The 22939-nt window shown below is 40.7% G+C and overlaps 1 protein-coding gene across 3 annotated transcripts; it reads left to right on the forward strand.

The window, feature by feature from the left end:
* Positions 1–320: 320 nt before the first annotated feature.
* Positions 321–22827, forward strand: LOC135497125 (protein slit-like). Of its 3 annotated transcripts, none has more exons than XM_064786855.1 (2): positions 321–710; positions 21485–22827. In XM_064786855.1, the coding sequence occupies exon 2, from the start codon at positions 21507–21509 to the stop codon at positions 22740–22742; it is 1236 nt and encodes a 411-aa protein (XP_064642925.1). In that variant the 5' UTR covers positions 321–710; positions 21485–21506; the 3' UTR covers positions 22743–22827. The 3 variants fall into 3 exon arrangements, with proteins under 3 accessions (XP_064642925.1, XP_064642926.1, XP_064642927.1); XM_064786856.1 differs by lacking the exon at positions 321–710 and adding an exon at positions 17522–17938; XM_064786857.1 differs by lacking the exon at positions 321–710 and adding an exon at positions 17522–17658.
* Positions 22828–22939: the final 112 nt, after the last annotated feature.

The following is a 22939-nucleotide window of genomic DNA, read 5'->3' on the forward strand; positions in this document are numbered from 1 at the left end:
TCTTTTTTGCAAAGAGATAAAAAATTATTACATAAAACACAACAAACCAGATTCCCTGCCATCTAAACGGAAATTACAAAGTGTCACTTCTGGTCACGCATGAAAACCACTCATATAAATATCTTTCTTGGATACACATCATGCTTGGATACGCATCTCTCTTGCTACGATATAAAACAACACCAGTAAACGTAAAACTATCATCTTCAGCACCATCGATCAGTTTGATCTTAACTTCCTGTGGATTCGGATCATCATTACATTTTACATTAATATTGGACAAGGCTAATGATTTTCGGGCGGCCCAAGTTAAAACCGTTTTACTCTTAACAACTTCCGACAGCGGGCGAGTCATCCGCATTGCATACTTTCCTTACAATCACTCTTGGATACGTTTCACGAATTTTACTTCGATATCTCTGCTCAGTAGGAAATCACAACTGACCACCAACTCATCCTGCATAGTAATAGCAAATATATATATATATTCGTTGATCTCGGGAACACATATCACTGATAACCGTATTTGCTCATGCGTTCTCTTGGATACATTTCATGACGTTTTCACTGACAATTTGGCCTAAGACGATTTACAGGCGGCGAGCATAACTGACCGACACTGCTCCGTATACTGCACCTCAGTTTGCCTGTTCTCTTAGTGGTACGGCTCAATTGTTACTCACTGGAACATGTATTGAGAACAGAACCAGGTGAGTGAACAGCTATTATTTCAGGCATGTTTATCTGAGCATGATATTGATTCTCATTCCATCTGTTGCAGCAGCCGCGCATGTTTCTTACGGCAATTTCTTTCGTTACGTACATGTAGGCCTCCTAATATCCGCACATTTATCGGATACGCAACTTGCTCATTTTTGCCGGCCGATAAATGCGGCGTATTTCTGATAGCGTACGCTTGCATGCCTTTTTATTATATAATGAACATGTTCCGATAGAGTTGCCTTAAAGAGGTTCGCCGTTCGTTCACTGTTGGTCCAACTAGAGCTGTTTCCTATTTCTAACGCCAGGCGACGCCAATATCCATGTATCTACAGTAGCAAATATGTTTGACCACGTATCTACATCCAGGATCTCATGGTCTGTGCATCTTGATAAGATACAAAACCCGTGGTGATCAAGATGCGTACATTGTATCTAGTGACTACTTCAAACCTCCCCCAAGCGAATTACATTTAAATTCAACCGGCTCACCTTTATCCCTTTATCCTTTTTTGTTATATCTCCTTATTTGGGCTGATCGAAACGTATCGCCAACTGTTGCATACAGATTGCGATCAAAAACCTTTACTATTGTATGAATGTGTCTTGCTTTAACAATGAGTCCGTATTGAATTTTTTTTAAATCACTCCTGTTTTTTATGTTGAAAAGCGGCCAGACGCGGGAGGGTAGAGCGAGTTGTTGTGGCATATTTGGATATAGTAATTCCTTGCTATAACTTGATTGATAATATTTCAGTTTTTCTGTATATCACAGTAAAAAAGTAGTGTAAAAATGAGTGTAAGGCGTCAATGGATTCCGATTTTCGGCGTTGGTGCCACACTAAAAATGGGTATTGGGCGTTAATGAACGCCGATTTTGATAATATACACAATTTTTTTTACTGTGTAACACCAGAGTCTTTCAATGAGTTTGAAAGACTCTGATAGTGATAACGCCAGTTCAATAGCTTAATCTAATATTAGTCAATGCATTCTTGATAAAACCATTGCCAGCAGGGATGGTCAGATGGTTTACCCATACAGTCAAGCCAGATGAAGTTATACCATTTGCTAACATTTGCAGAATCACCCAGTGTTTTTCGAAATAAATGGTTTAAAAGTATTCTGATGGAGCATTCATGTCACAAGCCTCATAACATAACTTATGAGGTCAGACTGAGGTCTGTAGTGCATCGCTAATGTGCAGTACATGCACATATTGTTATGGAATGAAACACACTTTGTACATAACCAAAAAATCTGCTTTTGGCGGACAATGATCTGATGAATAAATCCAATGGGGCCTAAATAATTCTTTCAAAACTGCTTCGAAACTGTGGAAAGAGGCAATTGATTATTAACGATTGCATTGCACCGAACCTACATATGCTTAGCCGCACTTAGACCACCTGAAAATGGACCACCAATCTTGGTTCGGGAACCAATGCCGCACCATCGAAAATCCACCAAGCGCTTACACCAGCGCTGCAGCTAGTTATAAAATCCGGCTACAGATGGCGCGCAAACAATAAGCAGAAAGCGCCATTTCGAAAACGCCACCTGGAGCCGAACCATCTAACTAGCTAATTGCCGATCCATTTGCGCTTACACCACGACAAAGCCGAGCTTTCAACAAGCCGGGCGAATTTGGACCATCAAGCTTGGTGGGACAAATTCGCTCGGCAATTTGTATCGGCAATGGATTGCCGAACCAATTTGTCGCGGCAATGTGGTGGTGTAAGTGCAATTGGTCCACCAATATTTCGTGGTGTAAGCGCAGCTATGGTGTTGTTAATTGGTTCAGTTATCTGGATTTCGCATCCAGAGCAATTTTTTCAATACATCGTTACGAGTACCTTCGGTTGAGACAGACATGTCGTCGGGATTTAAACGCATCGTAACAATCGCATATAATCTCCATTAGACCTGTGCTTTATACACGCCAGACTGTCATCGGAGAAGACGGGTTTTTTAATGGGTATTTTTTCAATCTGCTATATCCCGTCGGCCTTAAAATGTGCACTTGTCCACCCTATAAAACAAAGAATTGGGCCAATTCAATGTTCTTCCCTACCGCACTAAAATATTCGTGTCTCTCCCGAAAACCTCATTTATTTCAGAGTGGTTTACGCCGGTGTCGCGAAAAAAACCAATTCACCACGGAAAGCTGCACGGTCTTCTTTTTCTGACCGCCTCCAGTCAGGGTGCTGGTTAAAAATCTCATACTGAAGAATCTCCAAAAGGTACTAGGTTACCAGCCGCCGCGAATCAGCGCTTGACAACGAATTATGTATGTCTCCCTCATGTCTGTGTGATAATCTATGGCGTGTAGTCGTGATAGATTAGATTGTGCATGATAAAGAGCCAGAACATACTCCGGCATAGAGGCAGGCAATGCTGCTCCTAATATAATAGTATATGAGAACCAGCACTAACCTCTGGCGCTGACGGGGAAGGCAGTCTACGGCCTTGGATGCCTTACTGGTTTTATTTATTAGATTGTCCATAGCGATCAGAGCAAATAGAGACCAAGGAGGGGACGCAAACAGTCAGGGAAGGACGGTCGTTTTGCGAGTTGTCTCAGACTGAAAATAATTGTATGTCTATCAAAAGCAATACAGCTGGAAATTCAGTTGGAATATTACCAATGAAAAATTATTTTGCCGGACAGTGTGGCGTATGATAACGATAGTACAGAAACCACCCTGAAAATAATGCACACCCGATTAGATTGACCGCGAAGGTCCTGCGCGGCCAAGAAGCCCGAGGATAGAAGCGTGCAATGCAGCTTCTCGCACGTTATCTGATGAGCCACCATGATCTGATTGCCTCTTTTCCCGACGTAACCTGAATCAGGAAATCATTAGCGAAAATCGGCTGTTCGATGTCTTCTGCCCGAAGCAGTAAATTCAGATGAGGAAGATTATGAGCGTCTGGGCTTTTTTCGCCAGTGGATTGAGTTATCAAACGGTTTACAACCAGATTAGACAGCGCGGGAATAAACAGTGTTCGTTTTTGTGTTCTAAAATGTTGTCATATTTTTCATTGCAAAAGATTTTATAAAAAGTCCAACTGTTTTGCATAGAAAATACTATATTCTATCATGGCATTGGCACACAGCAGTAATCTTTAATATCTACCTGTTCGCCGGAACGGAAAAGTGTCAGGAATTTTAAAACATGCCGTTGATCTGACGGTCAATGTATGATGTAGCGTGTGCATTGATAAATTGCACAATTGCCGATCACGCTTGATATTATATGGCTGACCGGCCGTCAGAAGAACGGCATTTTAAAATGCTGCAAATGTGGTGTGTGTTGTCAGTGGGGAGTGCAGCATTCTAGTGTCAGGCCCTCTCGGTGAGATGACACTTCTACAATTCACTAAAATGGTGGTACTAAATTTTCTTAAGGTATAAACCGAAAGCTGCAAAAATACGTTTCCAGACTAGGAGGTCATTTGCACCTGTAGTGCAATCTATTCCATACAATGTTTGCTTTTGAGAAATGAAAATCGACTACCGCGCGCATATTCGAAGTTAATGTTGCTTGTACAGATGAGCATGATTTTTCGTCCCGAGCACCAGTGACGCATGTTATTCAATCGTTCACTGGTAAAGGTGCCGATAGATAAAATAATCCTTGAACGCGAACGCCACGTGAAACTTTTTGATGAGACAGGTTTTATGCATACTGTAAAGTACTGAGGGCATTTAAAAAAATGACAGCTGCATACAATGAGGTTTTATTCTCCTGGCAAACTTCGTATTTTATCTAACAGACTTGGGAATCATTTGAATAGCATCATGACTCAACCACTTCAGATAGCAACATATAGCGAGTACATCGTATTCATTAATGTCACTTGCAGTGCAACTTTCTGTCTATTTTGTAATGGATGCGTGAATTCTCCAACTGAAGTAGATGAATTATTGATACCTCGAATGAATATGGAGTAAAGTAAATGCGTTATGTTTGAATAGCTCGTGACATGATTGTAACCAAACTGTGGGCTGGGTACCAGTCACTACACTCTTAGAAATAAAGGTTTTGGGCTTTTGAAGAAACTTCTAAAGGTTTTTTTGCTAACACAAATAAGCACCCCGTAGAGGTTTTGGGTAAACAAAAAAAACTGATAGTTTTTCAGATCCTGAAAAACCACTAAAAAGCATTTTTCACCTTGCTAAGAAACCTCTAACTTTCACCTTCCGGTACACTCTCTTGGTGTTCCTGCCGAAGATTTGGAGGACACTCTTATCCTTGATTAAAAACCAAGAATGTTATTCGAAAACTTTAGAACATTATGGTACAAAACAAGATGAAATAGCAGGCATTCATGACGTAAATTAGGTCGAGTCGCCTAATACATTGTCGCATGCTAGCCGAAGCTTTCAAGAATGGTTGCAAGAACCTTCTCGTATATGACTGCACTGGAGAACTATCTCGAAATCCTACTTAATGTTCGAGGACCAACTCGGATGACATCCTATTGCTGAAATCAATTTCACTAAGACTAACCCCTAATTGGTACCATCATTTGTTTCGACAAGAGTGCATCAGTGCTATTATTTTCAAGTGCCGACTCGTCCATTGCCAGCCTCCTCCTCGCAAAGTGCAATTAACATCTTTCGAAATCAATACCATTGGTAACAAAATAAAGCGGAGTTTGAGACGACATAGACGTAACCTTGTTTTTCTTCTCAAATGGCTCGTCCCCAATGCTATTAAGGGTAACCCAAGGAAGCGTGGACTGGCAAAAATGTGATTTATTGTTGCCCAAAACATGTTTTAGGTGAGCTGGTTAGGGACAGTAAAACTAAATAAATTGCCGCTGAAAACGATGTCATTTTACAGAGTGAAGGCAAAGGCTCAATTCTGGGCCACGATACCCAAATGATGATGATGATGATGATGATGATGATGATGATGATAATGATGAAGGCTGGGATCTTGACCCTGTTAACTCCCGACCTGAACCTAATTGAACAATTTAACAATGTCCGAGCGTTCCAAATATATAGCGGGAGAGCGTTTTTTCTTAAAGATTTTTGTGAATCATCCGTTGTAAAGCGTTATACTGGAACTCAACCTTTAATTTCATTTATTCATCTCCGTTGCCTGCTTTATTTGCGTGACTAGACTTTTAATCGCAAGTCAAGGGTTCCAACCTGCAAATTCAAATTTATTAACTGAGTCAAAGGCCACCGGTCCTTCACAGCATAGCGAAACAAGATCACCGGTATCCAGCTATGGCTGGTAAACATCCTATATCGAAAAGAAATTATGACGCCCCACAAGGTAAAAAAGATACAAGTTTTATGAATGCACAATTAATGACCTCTTTGGTCCGTGGAGAGTAAACATATTACCAGCAACGTATTCAAACAGTGACACACGGAAACACTAAGGAAATTACTTCTCTAGGACAATTGAGAGACTGTCAGAGATGATAACAGAAATATGAAATATGTAATTTATTCGAAGTAAACTGCCTTCGACGGAAACACTAATAGGCAGGTTTAGCAATCCGTACAAGCGACGAAGTGCAAAGTACGAAGGTCTGTGGTTGTCATCAAGTCCTGTGTTAATTCATTCACGCACTATGCTCGAGGTTCTGTTATATCAAACAACCAGTACATAAATGTATCGCATATCAAAATCTACTTGACATATTTCTTACACAAGCAAGTTCTGCACCCTTCATGTTTCAAGATATCCTCACTACGTCACTTTATAAGTATTTCTGTGAATTCCATTTCTCCAAGCGAGTTATCATATCGACATTTGTTACACAACATTGCATGGGAACTACTTATGCTGGCATGTCAAAAGGAAATGTTAACCGTATTTTTATCGAGAAAATCATTTGAGAGCATTTTTAGACGAGTGTTTATACCCAAGAGAGCGAATTTTAATGCAACTTCTAAGGAAGTAGGCGTCGGCAATACATCTCATGAAAATGGAATTGGAACAAGCGATAGCATCACTCTAATAGCTGTTGTTGCCTTCACTATGAACAACGCTGTGTTTGGTAATTAATCATTTCTGTGGCATACCCTAAAACACCGATATATACAACCCTCATGGTGATGGGATTAAAATTAACTGTACAAGTCTCATAATGTGATTAAAATCGCTATCTCTTAATTAAATTCCTTGCTCACGCTCGATATTTTTGTGACGAACGAATACAACCATACATCGGGATAACAGAAAGAATTTGATACCAGTCACCGCTACGATTTCCAGTTTCGTTGCCGAGGTGATAAAAGCAATATTTGTCTTCCTTGAGAATGGTTCCGGCTTTGTTCCCACAACCAAATCTATGTAGCGCCGACCGAAATGAGATCGACTGGTTCCTGAAAATCTGGGCGGGGGGGGGGGGGCAAAGTCCCAGTAATGAGTTTTCTTAACAGCGTGCTGATGATCACAAGCTGCAAACGGAATCTTATTTTGTTATATAGCTCGGAAATATTCAAAGATTAATGACAAATCACAAAGATCTACATGTACATTGTATATGGCCACGATCCATATAGGAGACATTCCGTCCATATCGGATCATACCTGGAAGGGCGCAGTACAGTTTATACTGGAGTAATGTATAGTATATCAGACCCACATGAAAACTACTCGCCCTATCATTTTCGTTATTGAAGCTCTCCTTGTGCATCTTTCATGTTTTTCCCATAGTAAAGCAACCTCTTCAAGCACTAACGAGCTGATGCGTAACACAGGTAATCGTAATTTCAACATAAACTTCGTTAATGGTTCATAACTTGTGAGAAAATGACAGCTGGTAATGGAGTCCTGTCTTGTTAAAGAAGAAAAAAAGATTGTTTATTCGAAAACGATATAGTTATTGAAAAAGAAATTTGTGAATTGGTTTGACTTTGGCATTAAGGACAACCATTTATCATCATATACTTTGTGGGCTAAATCGTGAGGCAGGAGCTGACCTTTTGCATTATCGTGCTTTTAAATACAACTCAGATTTAAAGTTAATGTTAAAAAAAGTTAAAGTTTTGTGTTTATATTCTGATATCAACAACAGCCAGTAGAGGTTGTCCTCCGAATTAACACTTCAACCCTTGGTCTGCCCTGAAATCTTTCATTAGACCTTAGATGAGCAGAACAATCAGCACTACCTGAGCATCTCTGACCAGTACCCAGTAATACACATTGGTGGATTAAGGCAAGTACATGTAAGACGAGATCAGCCCGGCATTGCCTGGAGTCTCACGCCGAAAGTGGGATCGAACAAAAAAACCTCATAACCGCTCGTCAGAGACCCGGGCCGAGCCACTGTACCACCGCGGTTCCTCACAAATTGGTTCAAAGATGCGGCTGTGAGAGCCTTGACCTGGCCACTTGGCGTATCCAAGTACACGCCAATTCGCAACGCGACCTAGTATAGGATATAAGGGCAATTCTGTGAGGAGCATTCACAGTTGATATATGTTTTCAATGCACAAAGGGTTAATACACTACATGTATATGCTAGTCATAACGCGTCTTGTTCAAAAGAAGAGCCCTTAGCCTTATATCGGACATCTCATAGGTCATCTTCTTCGGACCACGTACGCCCCAAGCAGCCAAGGTATTCACTCTACGGAACTCAAAGGCCGTCGAAATGAAATTAAAATCTCCATCTATTGGTCTGAAGACCATGGCGTGCTTACGTCCCTTTCAGGTCACGAGAGAGACATATGTATCCTTATTTACCTGGGGTGATTTTACATTTAACAATCCATGTGCGCGTGACGCCTTCGACAACATGTTTCATCTTCCAGTGATATCATGTGAATAAAGCGATTTTCGACGGACATGTCAAAGATAGCTAATTTCATATGATTTTATTTCTCACGTAGCTAGCGGTAAGAGTCATTCAATGCCCACAAGAATGAAGAAAACTTGCCCAAATAACACACGTCATTACATAGATGAAACTCCGGGAAATAATGTTTTGGTTCCAAATCAAGAATTTCTCCACATAGCAGACAAAAGCTTTGTCTCTCAGTGTCGGAATCTTTAAGGTGCCTAGGCTAGAGTTTTTGACATATACAACGTTACCTTTCGGTACGTTCTTTTTTTGCGTACCCGTTATGAGAAATTGCCTGATCGATTCCAGAATGCAGACAATCGCATTAGCACATACCTGAATCAGACAAAAATGACTGTATGATTCGATTTGTATGATAGCGGTTCTCTGGTATAGATACCCAGGGGTAGATAGTACATGTGCCATGGCAACATGAGATAGTATAAACTAGGGCTGTAGAAATTTGGTAAAGTCGCGGGCGCAGCCCCACAGGGAGAGGGGTCTGAAGCTGCTTTCTTGGAAACGAGGGGGCTGGGAGGTCCGCATACAGAAAAATGTTGTGTTCCCGGCATCATGAGGGCAAATCATGGGAGTAGTTCTTTGGTTCTTGAGGAGAGGCGCCCACAAAATCATTGATCTCAGCGTTAGTGGTTTTGTGTACGCACGCCTCTTGCGCCACTGGGTCAGCCACTGGGTTCAATTGGTAGTTGATACATTTAGGAACAGTTCGGGAACAGGGTTTAGTTTGATTTATCGATCAAAATATTCCTTGTACAAGGGTAAATAGTACCACTTTACTATAAGACAGAATAGACACCTGGCGGCAAGTTTGTATACCAATACCTGGCCCACTTGGCTCCAGTTTATAGACCCAATTTATTAGCTTAGAAGGCGATCGACAATTACACAACACTGCGGTAATAGTGACGCAAAAGACAGAAGCGCGATATGAGAGATGTTGCTCCCTGACTACGCACCAGGAATCCGGTAATAACCATCAACTCGAAGGCCATTCCCGCTGCGAAAATAGGGAACCCTCCACATTCCGGCATATCATGAGTTTGGTACTAAGTATATCAATGTCAGGTCCTCCATCCTCCACAGTGGCTAATTGACCCGATATATGATTTATAACGCTTTTTCAGGAGACTTTACACGTCGGTCATGTGATTCGTCCAACCAAGACTGGCATGAAAATCGATTGTGGTACCAAAGCACCAATACAGTTTAAAGAAGGGTCAAATCAAGTAGGCTCCTCCTGATATATATTGCTTTTATTCGCATCTAAAGTGTTCATAATTGAATTCCTTTCAGACAATCAATGTTCTAGTCTGGTGATATATTTGAAGTAATTGGTCATGTATTAAAGGTCAAGGTTGACTTGGAAAACCGCAATATATAGATGTAATGTGAATTTAGTTCGTGGATTTTTCATCGACGATACTAGAAAAAGGTTCCTGTTAGGTGGCAGATTCACCCCATCATACTCGCAGCTCCTACACACTGTAACTCTTTCATACGTTTCCCGTTTGATGGTAAAACTTTGGTATGAGGTATGTTGGTTTTTATACGAAAATGGCTTCCAGCTGGGCCGCGACTTCTCCCAACAGAATCACTAAATCATCGCTAAATTAAAATAAACAGTGCACTATGAAATATACCGTAGGCTTACCAGAGTGCAAGCCATGTCCGAAACGGCCACGCAATACCAGCAAACATCATTTATGGGCCAGCTTAATGTTAAGCTACTTGCGGCCCGCGGCGCGTGGTGGGAGAACAGGTATAATCCCTCTCGCAACCTAAACCCCACGCCAAAGTTGTCCCGTTTAATAAAAACATTCACGACGTCTGGAATCTGGAGATGTCATGTTTTTTAGTGTGGCACTAAGCTCCTAATTCGATTTCGTTTCGTTAAAAAGACGCGACCAGCCAGAAAAAAATGTTAAAGGCGAAAAACGGCGTGCTTTGGGAATTCCTTAAGGATGTCTTCTACAGATTTTTCCTAGGTTTGTGATGAAAGCATACCGCTTTTTTCGTTGATGTGCACTTTGGGATGTCATGTAGAAGCTCGAGATGTGGTTTGAATGCCTGTGTGTTTTTGGCTGAGTTCTAGCGTTACATGTCTACTATTACATTGTTATCGTGAATACCTTTTGGGCCGTTAATTACGCTATTTTGCCCCTTACCTCGCCCTTAGAAGAATTCAGGCCTTGCAAAAATACATAGGCTGTTGTCTTTTAGCAAAGCGCGCTCGCACCTAGGTCTAAATTCCCGTCGTTCTATGATTGTCTTACGAAAGGGTTGTCAGGAGAAATCTTGATAACACCAACCCCACTGATAAGCTTTCATGGCGGTCGATAGGCCTTCACGGGCAAGAGAAAATAATCGTCATATTAACGCAATGTTTGCGACCGTTTTGAATTGGAGGTCAAATTAGTGACGGATTGTATATCGGTTAGTTTTCCCCGCTCGTTTAACTGGTCACATATCAATCACCTCCCACATGACGAAAGCAAAAACATGTAAAAAATATGCCATCGATGTTTACCGCGTTGAACATTCATTATTTCACATACATATCTGTGTTCGTATCAGTGATACTATGATGTGATTTACAACTTTACGGAAATACGTCCGTTTTTAATTGTTGATCACAAATGTAAAGCTCAAATTTTCCATTTTTGATTAGATTTATTATAAAATCGCTGAATGTTAACCACCGCGACCGCGAAAATGTTCATGTTGTGACGTCATCAACGAAAACGGCATCGAAGCGAGCCGTCCGGGCGGGTTTAAACCATCAATTTCTAGAAAATGTGCATTTCGATTCGAAAACCTTACCGATTTATGAGAAAGTGACGTAGTCATTGTCAAAAACAGCTAAAACATTATATGGTGAAATTTGACACGAGTTACCCTTTAACACAAAAGAACAACGCCCAGTAAATTTGTTTCAATCTGGTATATGATTAATCTCTATTAACCAACATCGGTTGGTGTAAAATCTCGCTCTGACTCTTCAGGAAGAACGAGACCACTTCAATTATTCGATGACTTAGGTGTGCGGTTATAACCAATGACCAGGACTACCAGACTTTATCAAGGCAACTGCGAGTGCTTTCATACCGGTGTGCAAGGGATAGTAGTCCTAGGGATGATAGTCCGTGTAACAATAGCCCGCATTGCTAAATGTTTTGGTTAGGGTTAGCGGTACAATAGATCATGCTGCTTAATTGATCAAATACAATGCTACCGGACTATGACTCCAGGGGGACTATATCCGCTGTCACACCGGACTGAAGGCATTTTTTCGTCATTGCTGTTTCTGAAAACGTCTAATGACACATTTTTTAACTGCATAGTAGTTTTTCCTCCTGACACCAGTGTAATTGCATGCGAATTTCGAATTCAATTCGTGAATACTACACTCCCATTTAGGGAAGCCGCATTCCTCAGAGGCAGTTCAGAAACAGTTGTACGATCAATTCTTCACGCCAACTGGCTCATTAGAGTTAACGGCTGAAAGAACCGTAGAGTCATTTCCAGATTTCGGAACTTCAAGCTGACAAAATTAGAATATTCGAGTCATTTATTTGCTGATGTTTCGAAGTTTGAAAGGCTATGAACAATGAATCTTTTGATTGACTATGGTTGTTGAACGTAGACGTAAATACCGAGTGTCCCAGAAAAGAAATTGTTAGCTGCAAAAAACAGTGATAGGGAAACTATCCACTCAAAAATATATAATGATACGTTTAATGTCATGATTTTGTACAAACTATGGTTTACTAGAGGGGGCCATAGACAGGAGATCAAATAGGTCATCTGCAGGACACCAGTATATACAGCTACGTCATGCTCGTTTCAGCATCAAAAATATCCCTCGAACAAAGGTGAATAGTTCTGTCAGTCGAAGGAGACCCCTACTGACGACTTCGTGTAACTCAATCTGGCCTACTTTGCTGCAGCCGATAGGCTTCCTTTAAGTAAGCATTCAGTGCGCAAGACTGAATTTCTCGACATGCTGTTGCCAATAAATCTCTCACTTTAAGAAGTTAATGTACTTGAGAGTGTAAGGAAATGAGTCACATATTCAAATGCATTCAATATGATCAAGTATTGTTGATGTATCAGAACATTAGTCATGCCACTTGAATGATATTGGAATATTCCTTCGCTAAACCGAGTCTTAGTCCGTCCTTCTTCCACAAGTGTTTAACCACTTTAGTTCCATAACGTACATGAGTTTGTAAAAAATGACAATCGATAGTTCGCCATTGGTCACACAACGATTTGTCATATGTTTTCTTTGTCACAATCTTATTTGACGAGGCGTATTCGTCACTGTGGTGTGACGAAAGCCTAACTCGACAGTCACAAAGCAAAAAACGTAATTCGTCACAGTGACGAATTATGTTTTGAGACTACAAAATGTTGATGAAAAAATGCATCTCAGTGAAATTTCGGTGAACCAACGAAGGAATTTTTACAAAGTAAGGGTATCGTAGTTGCTATCAACAAGAGCGACAAAATCAGATTAAAAGTTAGTTATTGCGTTGATGATTAAGCGATGCTGTAAATTTGTTTATGTTAGGTAAGATAAATGGTTTTAATTAGAGGCATGGCAGCTATGTGGTACTTGAAATACGGCAGATGGATGTTTTAATTTAGTGATATGCTACTAATTAGGTGGTTTTAATCCTTTCTAAACGAAATTTACTCGTCTACAGCAACAAAAATGTATCCCGTAGAGATTTTTCGGCCAAACTAAAAACCTTATCAATAGGTTTTTTGAATCTCAAGAAGCTTCAGGGTTTTTCATTTTACCGAAAAACCTCTACGGGGTGGATATATTGCTGGCCAGAAAATATGCTTGGGTTTTTCAAAAGCTAGAATTTAATACCTTTATTTCTGAGAGTGAACGGCGAACCATCACAATTGTGACGAAAGTTCTGAGAGCTTAAATAAAGCATGGCTACGGATAATGTCGTCAGAAATGTTTGAGATGCCTCACGGCCACGGCGGAACGCGTTCAAATCAATGATTTAGTACCGACGAACACATTAAGAGCTGCTGGGTGAAATAACCCGAGTCCATTTCCCGACTTTGACAGCGAATGATCGCGCCATTTGAATACGTTAGTCATTTACTTCGCACATTCATCAAACATAAAATGAGCTGGGTGAGAGTGTTCTTGAGACTGGCTTTCAGCATGGACTGTATCGGTGAATTCATGCATTTTTCTTAGCAATCAGGCCATCATAGTCACATTTACTCGAATAGGGTACTGTTGCTTCCCACAGACAAAGAGGGAAGGGGCAGATAAATGAATGTCAAGAAATTTTGAGTATATTGGTATCGAAGAGCGTTTTTAAGGGAAATTGCCCTGAAAAAATGCCCTTCAATGCGCGCTTAGTTGAAATCTTTGTTGCTACATTTTTGTACATGTGAAATAGAGCATTTTTTACGGAGGATAAAATTCTCTTCTGTAAAAATTTCCGTAACAACATACAGTCCAAGTCACAGTTGACATCCTTCCCGCTTAGCGTCAGTTACGCGCAACGAGTTGCGCGCCAGTGACGCGCCAGCCGCGAGAGATGCACGAGTGACGCGTTTTACACTCTATGTTTCGCTCGAATTAAGGGATGGCAATTTTGATTTGGACTGCATCTTGGTACACGGATACCGTGCACGTGTGCGTGTACTGGTATACCTCGTGTAGCGGCAACGAATCAGACCTCAGCCTCTATGCTGCCAGTTGCCATGGTTGAACCACTTGAGTGGTTTTTTCGTGCATGATATTCGTGGCTTTGAGCACGAGGAGCGTTTATTAACAAACAAATACGATAACAATAGTACTATTTGCATAGGGATCTCAACATGCTCAAAGAGATGCTTAAAGGATAATATAACCATGGTTTCCTATTTGGCCCTGATCCCCGAACACGTTAGCTGATTCTTCTCTGACGACACTGGATCTCGAAGATGATGGATGACAGGGAAACCATAGTCCACTGGGCGACATGACAATGCCGTCAACAAAGCACTGGTCAATAGAAAGCATTGGTCTCGCGGTGAACGTAACTCTGAGCACGGGTCATGTTTTTCTGGCTGGGTTGTATTGGGTGTATCAATAAAATGAATCTATAGCGATGATTTATTTGGTCGTAGGTTTAAAACCTCTATGTTATAGTCCTAGCAGCATGATAAATCAGCGAGCTTTCAATTGATAATATCATTATTGAAACCCGACATTCATGCACCAGCGGGCACCTATGTCTCGAAAGTGATATCTGAAACCGCGAATTTGGTTAGTGGTAACCCTCTGCAAAACCTGAATGCAGGGTGCCTCGGTAATCATTGTAGACGACAGTTGTTAGGTAGCGAGCCGCAACATCTGAAAGCTGTGATTCGTAACACCATGTAAGGGACAGAGTGAAAAGCTTTCAAATCATGATGAATTAGGTGACCATGTACAACACATGATTAAACTGTTCTCTCAAAAATAAGTGGAATATTTTAGAACACACTGTATATGTTCCTGAAAACTCGAGCCAAGTCGTTTTATACTGATACTAACTAAGCATCCTATGCAATAGCCACGTTGACGCCAGGGACCATGCCAATGTTTTCTCGAATCAAATAAAAGGACAACTGAGTGGTGGCTAATACGTTTCCTCTCGACCACCGCACGAGACAAATTGTCCGAGCGATATTATCGATAAGTACAAGTCGCATTGTCTCATCACTGCATTGAGCCAAATAAAATGGTTCCCGTTTGTTATCTGTCAAGACTTATATTGTCTGCTGCCGTTCTGTCTGTCTTTGCCAGACACTGACGATTTTGGCTGGTGAAAGAGGCGGGTCAGGGGTCAAGTACTTAAGGTCGTCTCCAAGCTGCGTAACGGAGTTCTAATTGGCGTGACGCGTCTCGGTCGATTATTCAGCATTGCATCGGGTGGTGTGTACTCGAAAGGTGTTTCAATTAATACTCTTGTTGAGGACGACGTTCCCTGTCGCGTGGCAAAGGGAACAAGATCAGCCTTGTACGTCCCCTTTTACGCCAAATAATGAGGATAATGTATATTTGTAAATCCCGTTATATACTTGAAGTGGTTACAGAGGAAAGGGCTGATTCCACTAATAGCAGTTTTCTTTAAAACCGCGGCGGTTTGCCGCCCCAGTTTGTAATTTCTTTCATTTAAAATTCCACTGCAACGCCAAATCGCGGCGGTTTCCTGCTCTAGTGGAAACAGTCTTTAAAGGCCTATGCCGTTCGTTTTTTGGAATTTTTTTATTAAATTTGACGAATTCAAATCGCATAAATACGTCCAGAATATAAATTTCAACATTGCCGTTTTGTTCAGATGACGAATATTATGTACTATCGTCGGATTTTTATGGTGCCACTTTGTAAAATATAGGTCTCGTGAGTCATATCTATGCTTTTGAAACAAATGAAAAAAAAACCCGCACTCTTTTCTTTGTTGAAGAAAACACACCGGCCGTTAATATAACCATAGTCTGATCTAACCCACAACCTTCGTGATCGTACTTTGTAAATGGGGATCTTAACTAACCCCGTGGGCATTGGGATATATTCCTTCCCCAGATTGGCAATGGTTTAATAGTTAGATGGAAATGTTTACTGCAAAACGAAAATAACGCTCACCGAAGGCTATGGTATATTATGTTACATATCGCAGTATGTCTGTTGAGATGCACCTGTACCATTTGAATATAAGTCTCATCCATGCAACCTTCCAAGGAATATAAACTCTCTTGCATTATTAACACTTCGAAGAGGTAGGTACTGGTTACAACATTCATTCATGGCACACTCTTAAAAATAAGGGTTTTTGAAAAACCATTTAGTGTGTTATAGCCTGCACACTTATGCACCCCCATACACTCCGTAGATCATATATTATTCAGCGAAATGAACAACCCTAAAGGTTTTTCACAATTTCAAAACAATTTTTGGGCATTTTCATTTCTCTGAAAAACCTCTACAGGGTCGTGCGTGAGGGCTGAGAAACCCTGAAAGGTCTTTCAGAATCTCAAATTCTTTTTAAGGAGTATGACGATGTTGATGAAGGTCTCTCTTTTTTACACCAACGCAATAAAGAGAGAAATTGACGACCCTCAATCCCTTCAATACGCCTTTGTTGTTGATTTCAATCTGATCAAAAATCTGATCACCCTTTTAAATCAGCTTTTAATAAGCATACCTTGGGACAATTTAGTTAATAGAGTTCTAAAGGCATTCTAATGCTTATCTTAAATGTTTGAACGTACGGGAGATTTCGAAAGGTAAAACTACTTGATTATTGAACAGAAAGATATTTCACGAGAATGATATCAGGAAATGCTATCAAAGTGAGTGTGCGTGAACTTCTCCCCTTCGCATCCAGCGAGGAGATGAATCATCCTGGTTTAGCCAAAGCCCCAAGGGACATCCCGCAAAATCCGTGAAGAATGACCCTGTCCATGCTGTCTATTCCTAGACCCTATCGGAAGCCCTTTCATCATCACCAGCGACTAATTAATAGTTTCCAAGTCTATAACACGGATTAACTCTGCTTATTCGATTAGTGCGTAAGACAGAGGATTAGTTTCATCATCCACCGCTGACAACTTAGGGCGCTCTAATCATTTTTCAATTCCATTAATTCTGCGGACCTGGCTGGGAAGATTCCCGCACAATCATTTATTTTCATAGTTATCATCATTGGCTTTAATGCGGGGATAAACTATGCAAAAATAAGTCCAAACGGCTTATGAATTTAAATCTGTAAATCCCGTTTTCTCTCTGACGGGCCATGCAGGGTCAGACCAATTAATTTCAATAAATTTCCACGAAGAGAACTACAGAGACTTAATTTGATAAATTCTATTAGAATGTAATGAGCCATGATAGTGTTGCTGTCTCGATATATAAACCGAGCGATTCAAATTTCCCCGTTAAGTAGTCTGACATTACGCCAAGGATCCAGTGCGCTTCGGTCCGGGTGAGAGCTTTGTGTTAACTTGCTGTCTGTTGAATTTGCTGACACGGTCTTGGTGAATTGGCCCGGTTGAGATCTTGCTGCGGGATGGGATTTGACGATTTGTCGTGTTAGCATATTGGTGTGTGATTTGTCGAAATTGCCGTGCGTGTTAACTTGCTACCGTGGTACTCTTCCAGAAATGACAGAGGGTTGTGGAATACTAGTAGTCGTGTTAGGATCTTGCTGTGGAATTCATTGTTTCTCGTGCTGATCCATATTGCTATTTGAAAGGTTTCTGAACGTTTTGAATAAAACATTCGCTGGAAGCAACAATAGTGTTACTTGAAGCAGCTGTTTCTATGAAAGGAGGACCGACGGCTGGCTGAATCCATGGAATTGGTGTTGAGGTAAACGTCGGCTGAAGATTACATAACTGCAGAAGATTAGACAAATGGCAACTCCGCAAACAGCAGAATGACTATTTCATTGATTTTGATCTCACATGCTTATTTTTTTTCTTTATTTTGGCGGCTGTTTAATCCCCCTTTAAAATTATAGATGTACATGTATTTTATTTTTAATTAATGCCTTGTTTTCAGCAGTTGGCAAGGGCAAGTGTAATCAGAACGGTTGTCGTTCTTCACGCTTTTAATGCTTGAGGTTTTGGAACAAATACTAATTGTTTGTTTATGTTCACTCTTCGATCATCAAGTAAACTGCCTTGATGATCGAGCGTTATCAGTATCGCCCCTCCATTGTCTGCTTTCGCCGATTTAGCACTTTCCGAATGCAACACGTGCGAAATTCAGACTGTGAGCAAAGAGCCAAGATAAGCCGTACATTTGTAAAATAAAGAGACCAGGCATGTGTATTACAAACAGCCATGGCAATTTTGCGGAATCTGTGGTAACAGCGGAAACTGCGGAAACTGGGCGAAAAATGGCCTAAAAACGATATAAGAATGTCGATGTTTAAATAATATATCAGAAATATTGTATTATTTGCCACGTTTTGTCTCACCACCACCACGGCCGATGTCATTGGAAATGGTCCAACATGTCCAAGAAAAAAGGCAGACCAGTTTTTCATGGATGTTGGGTTTTCTCCTGGTACATGTACATGTTTGATTAATATAGCGATTTGATACTTGCATGACGTATGGATCCATATTCTCATTGTGTTTTAGACGGTTTTCGCCAAGTTTCAACATATCCCGCAGTTCCGCTAATTCCGCTAAATCGCTATGGGCGTCTGATATGTTCTATAGGAGAGTATTGTACATGTACGAGGATGGAGAGCCAGTGTTGCGTGTATGTTGCTTTGGAAATGTGAGTTAATCGCATTATATCACAATGACAAGTTCCTCCATTCTCTTTTAAATGTAGTATTTTCGACTTTAGTCACTAACAATGTGTTTGGTTTATCAACTATTCCGTTGACGTCACGCAGAAGATTAAGCATAGTTACCAAGTTACGGAATAGTGCCATTTTCAAACAGGCACACCACAGAACCGGCTGACATTAACAACTAATGACTTGCCCCCAAACAGGCTTCAATTTGACATATGTCTGTTGTAATCTATGCTATACCAAACCATGGGCAATATATACTTGTGCTGATATGATGGTGTATACGAATTCTCAAAGTTTACCATGTTCATTGCGCGACACGAAATCATTGTACATGTATTAATTCCTTTTTGATATTTTTTTTCAAGTTACAGCAAAACGCAAGTGTTCAGCAGTAAGACGATATATGTTGCTCCGAGGGAAGATCATTTATTTATAATGTAATCGCCAATACCCCAAAAGGCTCTGAAATTGTTTACATCCAGCTAATTTTGCCAGAATCCTCTAAGCCTCTTTCAAATCATATAAATGTAGGACAGTGGACTTGTTTTCAAAATTGTTTGAGGTTTGAAAGTGATAGTACGCCGGCCGTATAAAAACAAAAGTACAATTTCAGAAAGATAAGTATTGTAGGTTATGTGTTATGAAAGGAAATATGTTTCTGGGAGCCAAAAACGTAATTTTACAAAACAGCTATTTTTTAAACAAAATTACAGGCAATTCTGGTCACGGCAAACGCCTTCGATCTCGGGAGTATAGTCATGAAATGTCCAGCGAACTGCCATTTCTTACGGTCGTTTTCATTTCGCAGATTTCGTAGATAATCTCAATTCGTAAAAAAATGTAACGCTAAAATATTCATTTAATGGAACCAACATAAAAATCGTGAGTAAGAAAATTTCAGTTTCTCTTTAAAGTAGTTTTCGCGCATTGCAAAAACAAGGAGACGTAAAAATTGGTTTACAGGAATGTGGAGTGAAAATTGACTGAATCTCGGTTCCCTGTAATTCAATATAAACCTTTCAGTAGTTTTGTCATAGATAGTGTGTTTTCCCCCGGCTTGTTTAGCTTACTACTCTAATCTATCTATGCTGTAGCCAGCTGCGAAGCTAGCATCAATATTAATCACCATTTGAACCGCCAGGTGCGAAAAGGTATGTGTATGTTCTAGATTGCGGGTGTCTGATCATCTCAAGTATCTATTTACACCAGAAATTCAGGAAGTTCAATCAAGAAGCGTTTGAAAATGGTTCCAACAGTCTGGTAATAGGAATACACGTAGGGAGGATGGATATTATCAAAATACGTTGTTTGTTATCGTGGTGAATTGGAGAGTGATGTTATGTTATTAATAAGGCCTCGAGAGTTTCATCAAACCCATCAGACATCACGACAAACCGACATCTGATGGAGACGCAAGGCATGACTAGGATGCATGCGGAGACCACGCCATAGGCAGAAATTTTTCCCCAAACTATACATAATCATTGCGGGAGAGACCCAAGAGCATTCTGAGGCAATTTTAATGCAATAGTAACGAGATTCGTTACCAAAAGGGGTCTTCACATTGGAAAATGATGTGCTCGACAACAGGATTTTCGGGCGCATGAGCTCCACAAGATGGGCCATTTTTGTGTAGTATGAAAATATCAACGGCAAATTTGGTGTTATCCCACAGCGTATTTTTAAAAACGCACGCGTCGTTTTAGGGGAGCCGACGTAGCACTCCAGGCAGTCCTCAACGTCACAACATATGTAGCCTCATCCATTACAATATCGTTGTCTCCGAAACATTTTGGTTGACAGGTAACAGGCCAATATCCATTACTTACTCTCGCGGCTCAACGCGAAAGATAAACTTCATTAACGGATTCAGAGGAACAAATTATATTTCTTCGCAGATTTGATAATCTACAACTGAAAAGAAATATATCCGTGAATAAGATTTTAGTGCAGAGCATCATTACTTTAATAATTAAACTCTTATGATTTTATATAAAGTGCTGGAACTTCTCTATAAACCTACACGTGAAACTATATTTTCACCAGAGCTTTTGGCGCGAGATCAGCGACATCTTTTATCGTGCCTTGGGGCGTTCCAACCCAATCCCTGGGTCGAGGTTTTAAAACGTGTGGGCCATTAGTAGCTCTGCTTCCTATTGGTCATGAGATATGGCTTCACAATGTATTCAACATTGAGCAAGGGTGGATGTTATGATGCTGCCTCTTTACCGTTAATTGGTAAAGTGCACTCTTTACCTAGTTAAATATGTGATTGCTCTTGGTGTGAGGAAACTTGCCGAGTTTCCGGTGATACGAAACCTGTCATTGAATATCATGAAGTAAAATCTTCTGAGAGTTATAGGGGTACGCCGATCGTAATTACTGGTGGTCTAGTCTAATTGTATTTACGCAATGTCACTCCCATTGTCAAGCAAAAGCACACATGCTTCCACCGCGAACTAGAATACTAAATGCAACTACTTGAACATGCTGCTCTTTGCATTACAGAGCTAAATTAGAATGCTTTTAATTTCAGGGAACCCAGTTGACAATGCTTCACCAATGAGGTTTTTCATAGCAGATATCATTTCTCTTTTCAGCTAATCACCAACACATACCAACATGAAACGGACGATCCTTGACCGTCTCGTGATGCTGCGAGGATACATTTGGTTGGTCCTAACGCTGTACCTCGTCCACTCCTCTCAGGAAAACGTGAACAGGAACGGCTGTCCCACGCCCTGTAGCTGTACCATCGTACAACTAGTTCAGCCTGACCAACAGCAAGCCATCGTAGACCTCCAGTGCCAGAATCGAGACATTGACATGATACTCCCGAACTTTCACAGCCTGACGAAATGGGACATGAACTTTACTGTTGACAAGATACTGCTGGATCAAAATTACATGCGGACCATACCGGCAAACATTTTCAAAGATTTGACAATTCGTTCAATATCCTTTGAAGGCAACCCTTTAAACTTCGTACACCCCGATGCTTTTGCAGGAACAAGGGGAATAACGGATTTAAATTTCAATGAGTGTAACTTAACCTCAGTGCCAAACATTTTCAAACACGTGCCTGATATTCAAACATTAGAATTAAGAGGAAATAAGCTAAAGTTTATCGAGAAGGGGTCATTTGAACCTATTTTGAACTTGCGTCTAATCGACCTGTCGCATAACTTCATCGAAAATTTGGATTTTATCATTAACAGATGCAGTTATACGAAAGCATTCACGAGTATAGTATTAACTGATAATCCGCTTAAGTGTACTTGTGACGCGTATGAGTTGGTGAAGTCGAGAACAGTTCAGTTAGTAGATGGTGTGTGTGCCGCCCCCAAACTGTTTCAGGGTATGTATATTGGGACGGGCACCGCCTTCGATGATGACGAAGACGACAGAGATGCGTTTTCTGTGTACGGTGGACGAACGTGCCAAGACGAATGCCCGCATGCAAGTGGTCTGCGGTTCGATTGCTTCCGTTCTATATGGACTAATGGCGCCGATCTAAACTGTTACAAGCGCCCTCTGTGTGTAAACGATAAACTAAAGTGCCAAGGTGGCGCTGTTGCTAATGTTTATAAAACAACAGACGCTGTTAATTACACAGAACCGGACAGTGGCGACGACGACGATGATGATGATGATGATGATGATGACATTGATGGCAACTATTTATCAAAAAATGAAACAAGGATAAAAAATCGGCCATCGTATTTATTAGAAAAGATGAGATTCCAACATGCTGATCATTATAACAAATCTGGTGCTACAAACTTGTTTCGGTCAAGTGACCAATCAAGCTGCTTTATGGTAATATTAGCTTCATTTGCATATTGTTCTTTTTTATAGAAGTTTATATTTGAATACGACAATAGCTACTGTGAACGCGCCTCTGTGCCGCCCACCAACAGCGTCAATAAAATCATACCACATGCAGGGCAAATAATTTTCTGAGATTTTTGTGAACGACATGTCTCAAGTATAGTCGACTTGATAAGTGAACAGCTGTATGCCGTTTGGCTCAGAGCTATAGCTCCAAGCAACAG

This window comes from Lineus longissimus, chromosome 12 (genome assembly GCF_910592395.1).
Source record: "Lineus longissimus chromosome 12, tnLinLong1.2, whole genome shotgun sequence".
Lineage (NCBI taxonomy): Eukaryota > Metazoa > Nemertea > Pilidiophora > Heteronemertea > Lineidae > Lineus > Lineus longissimus.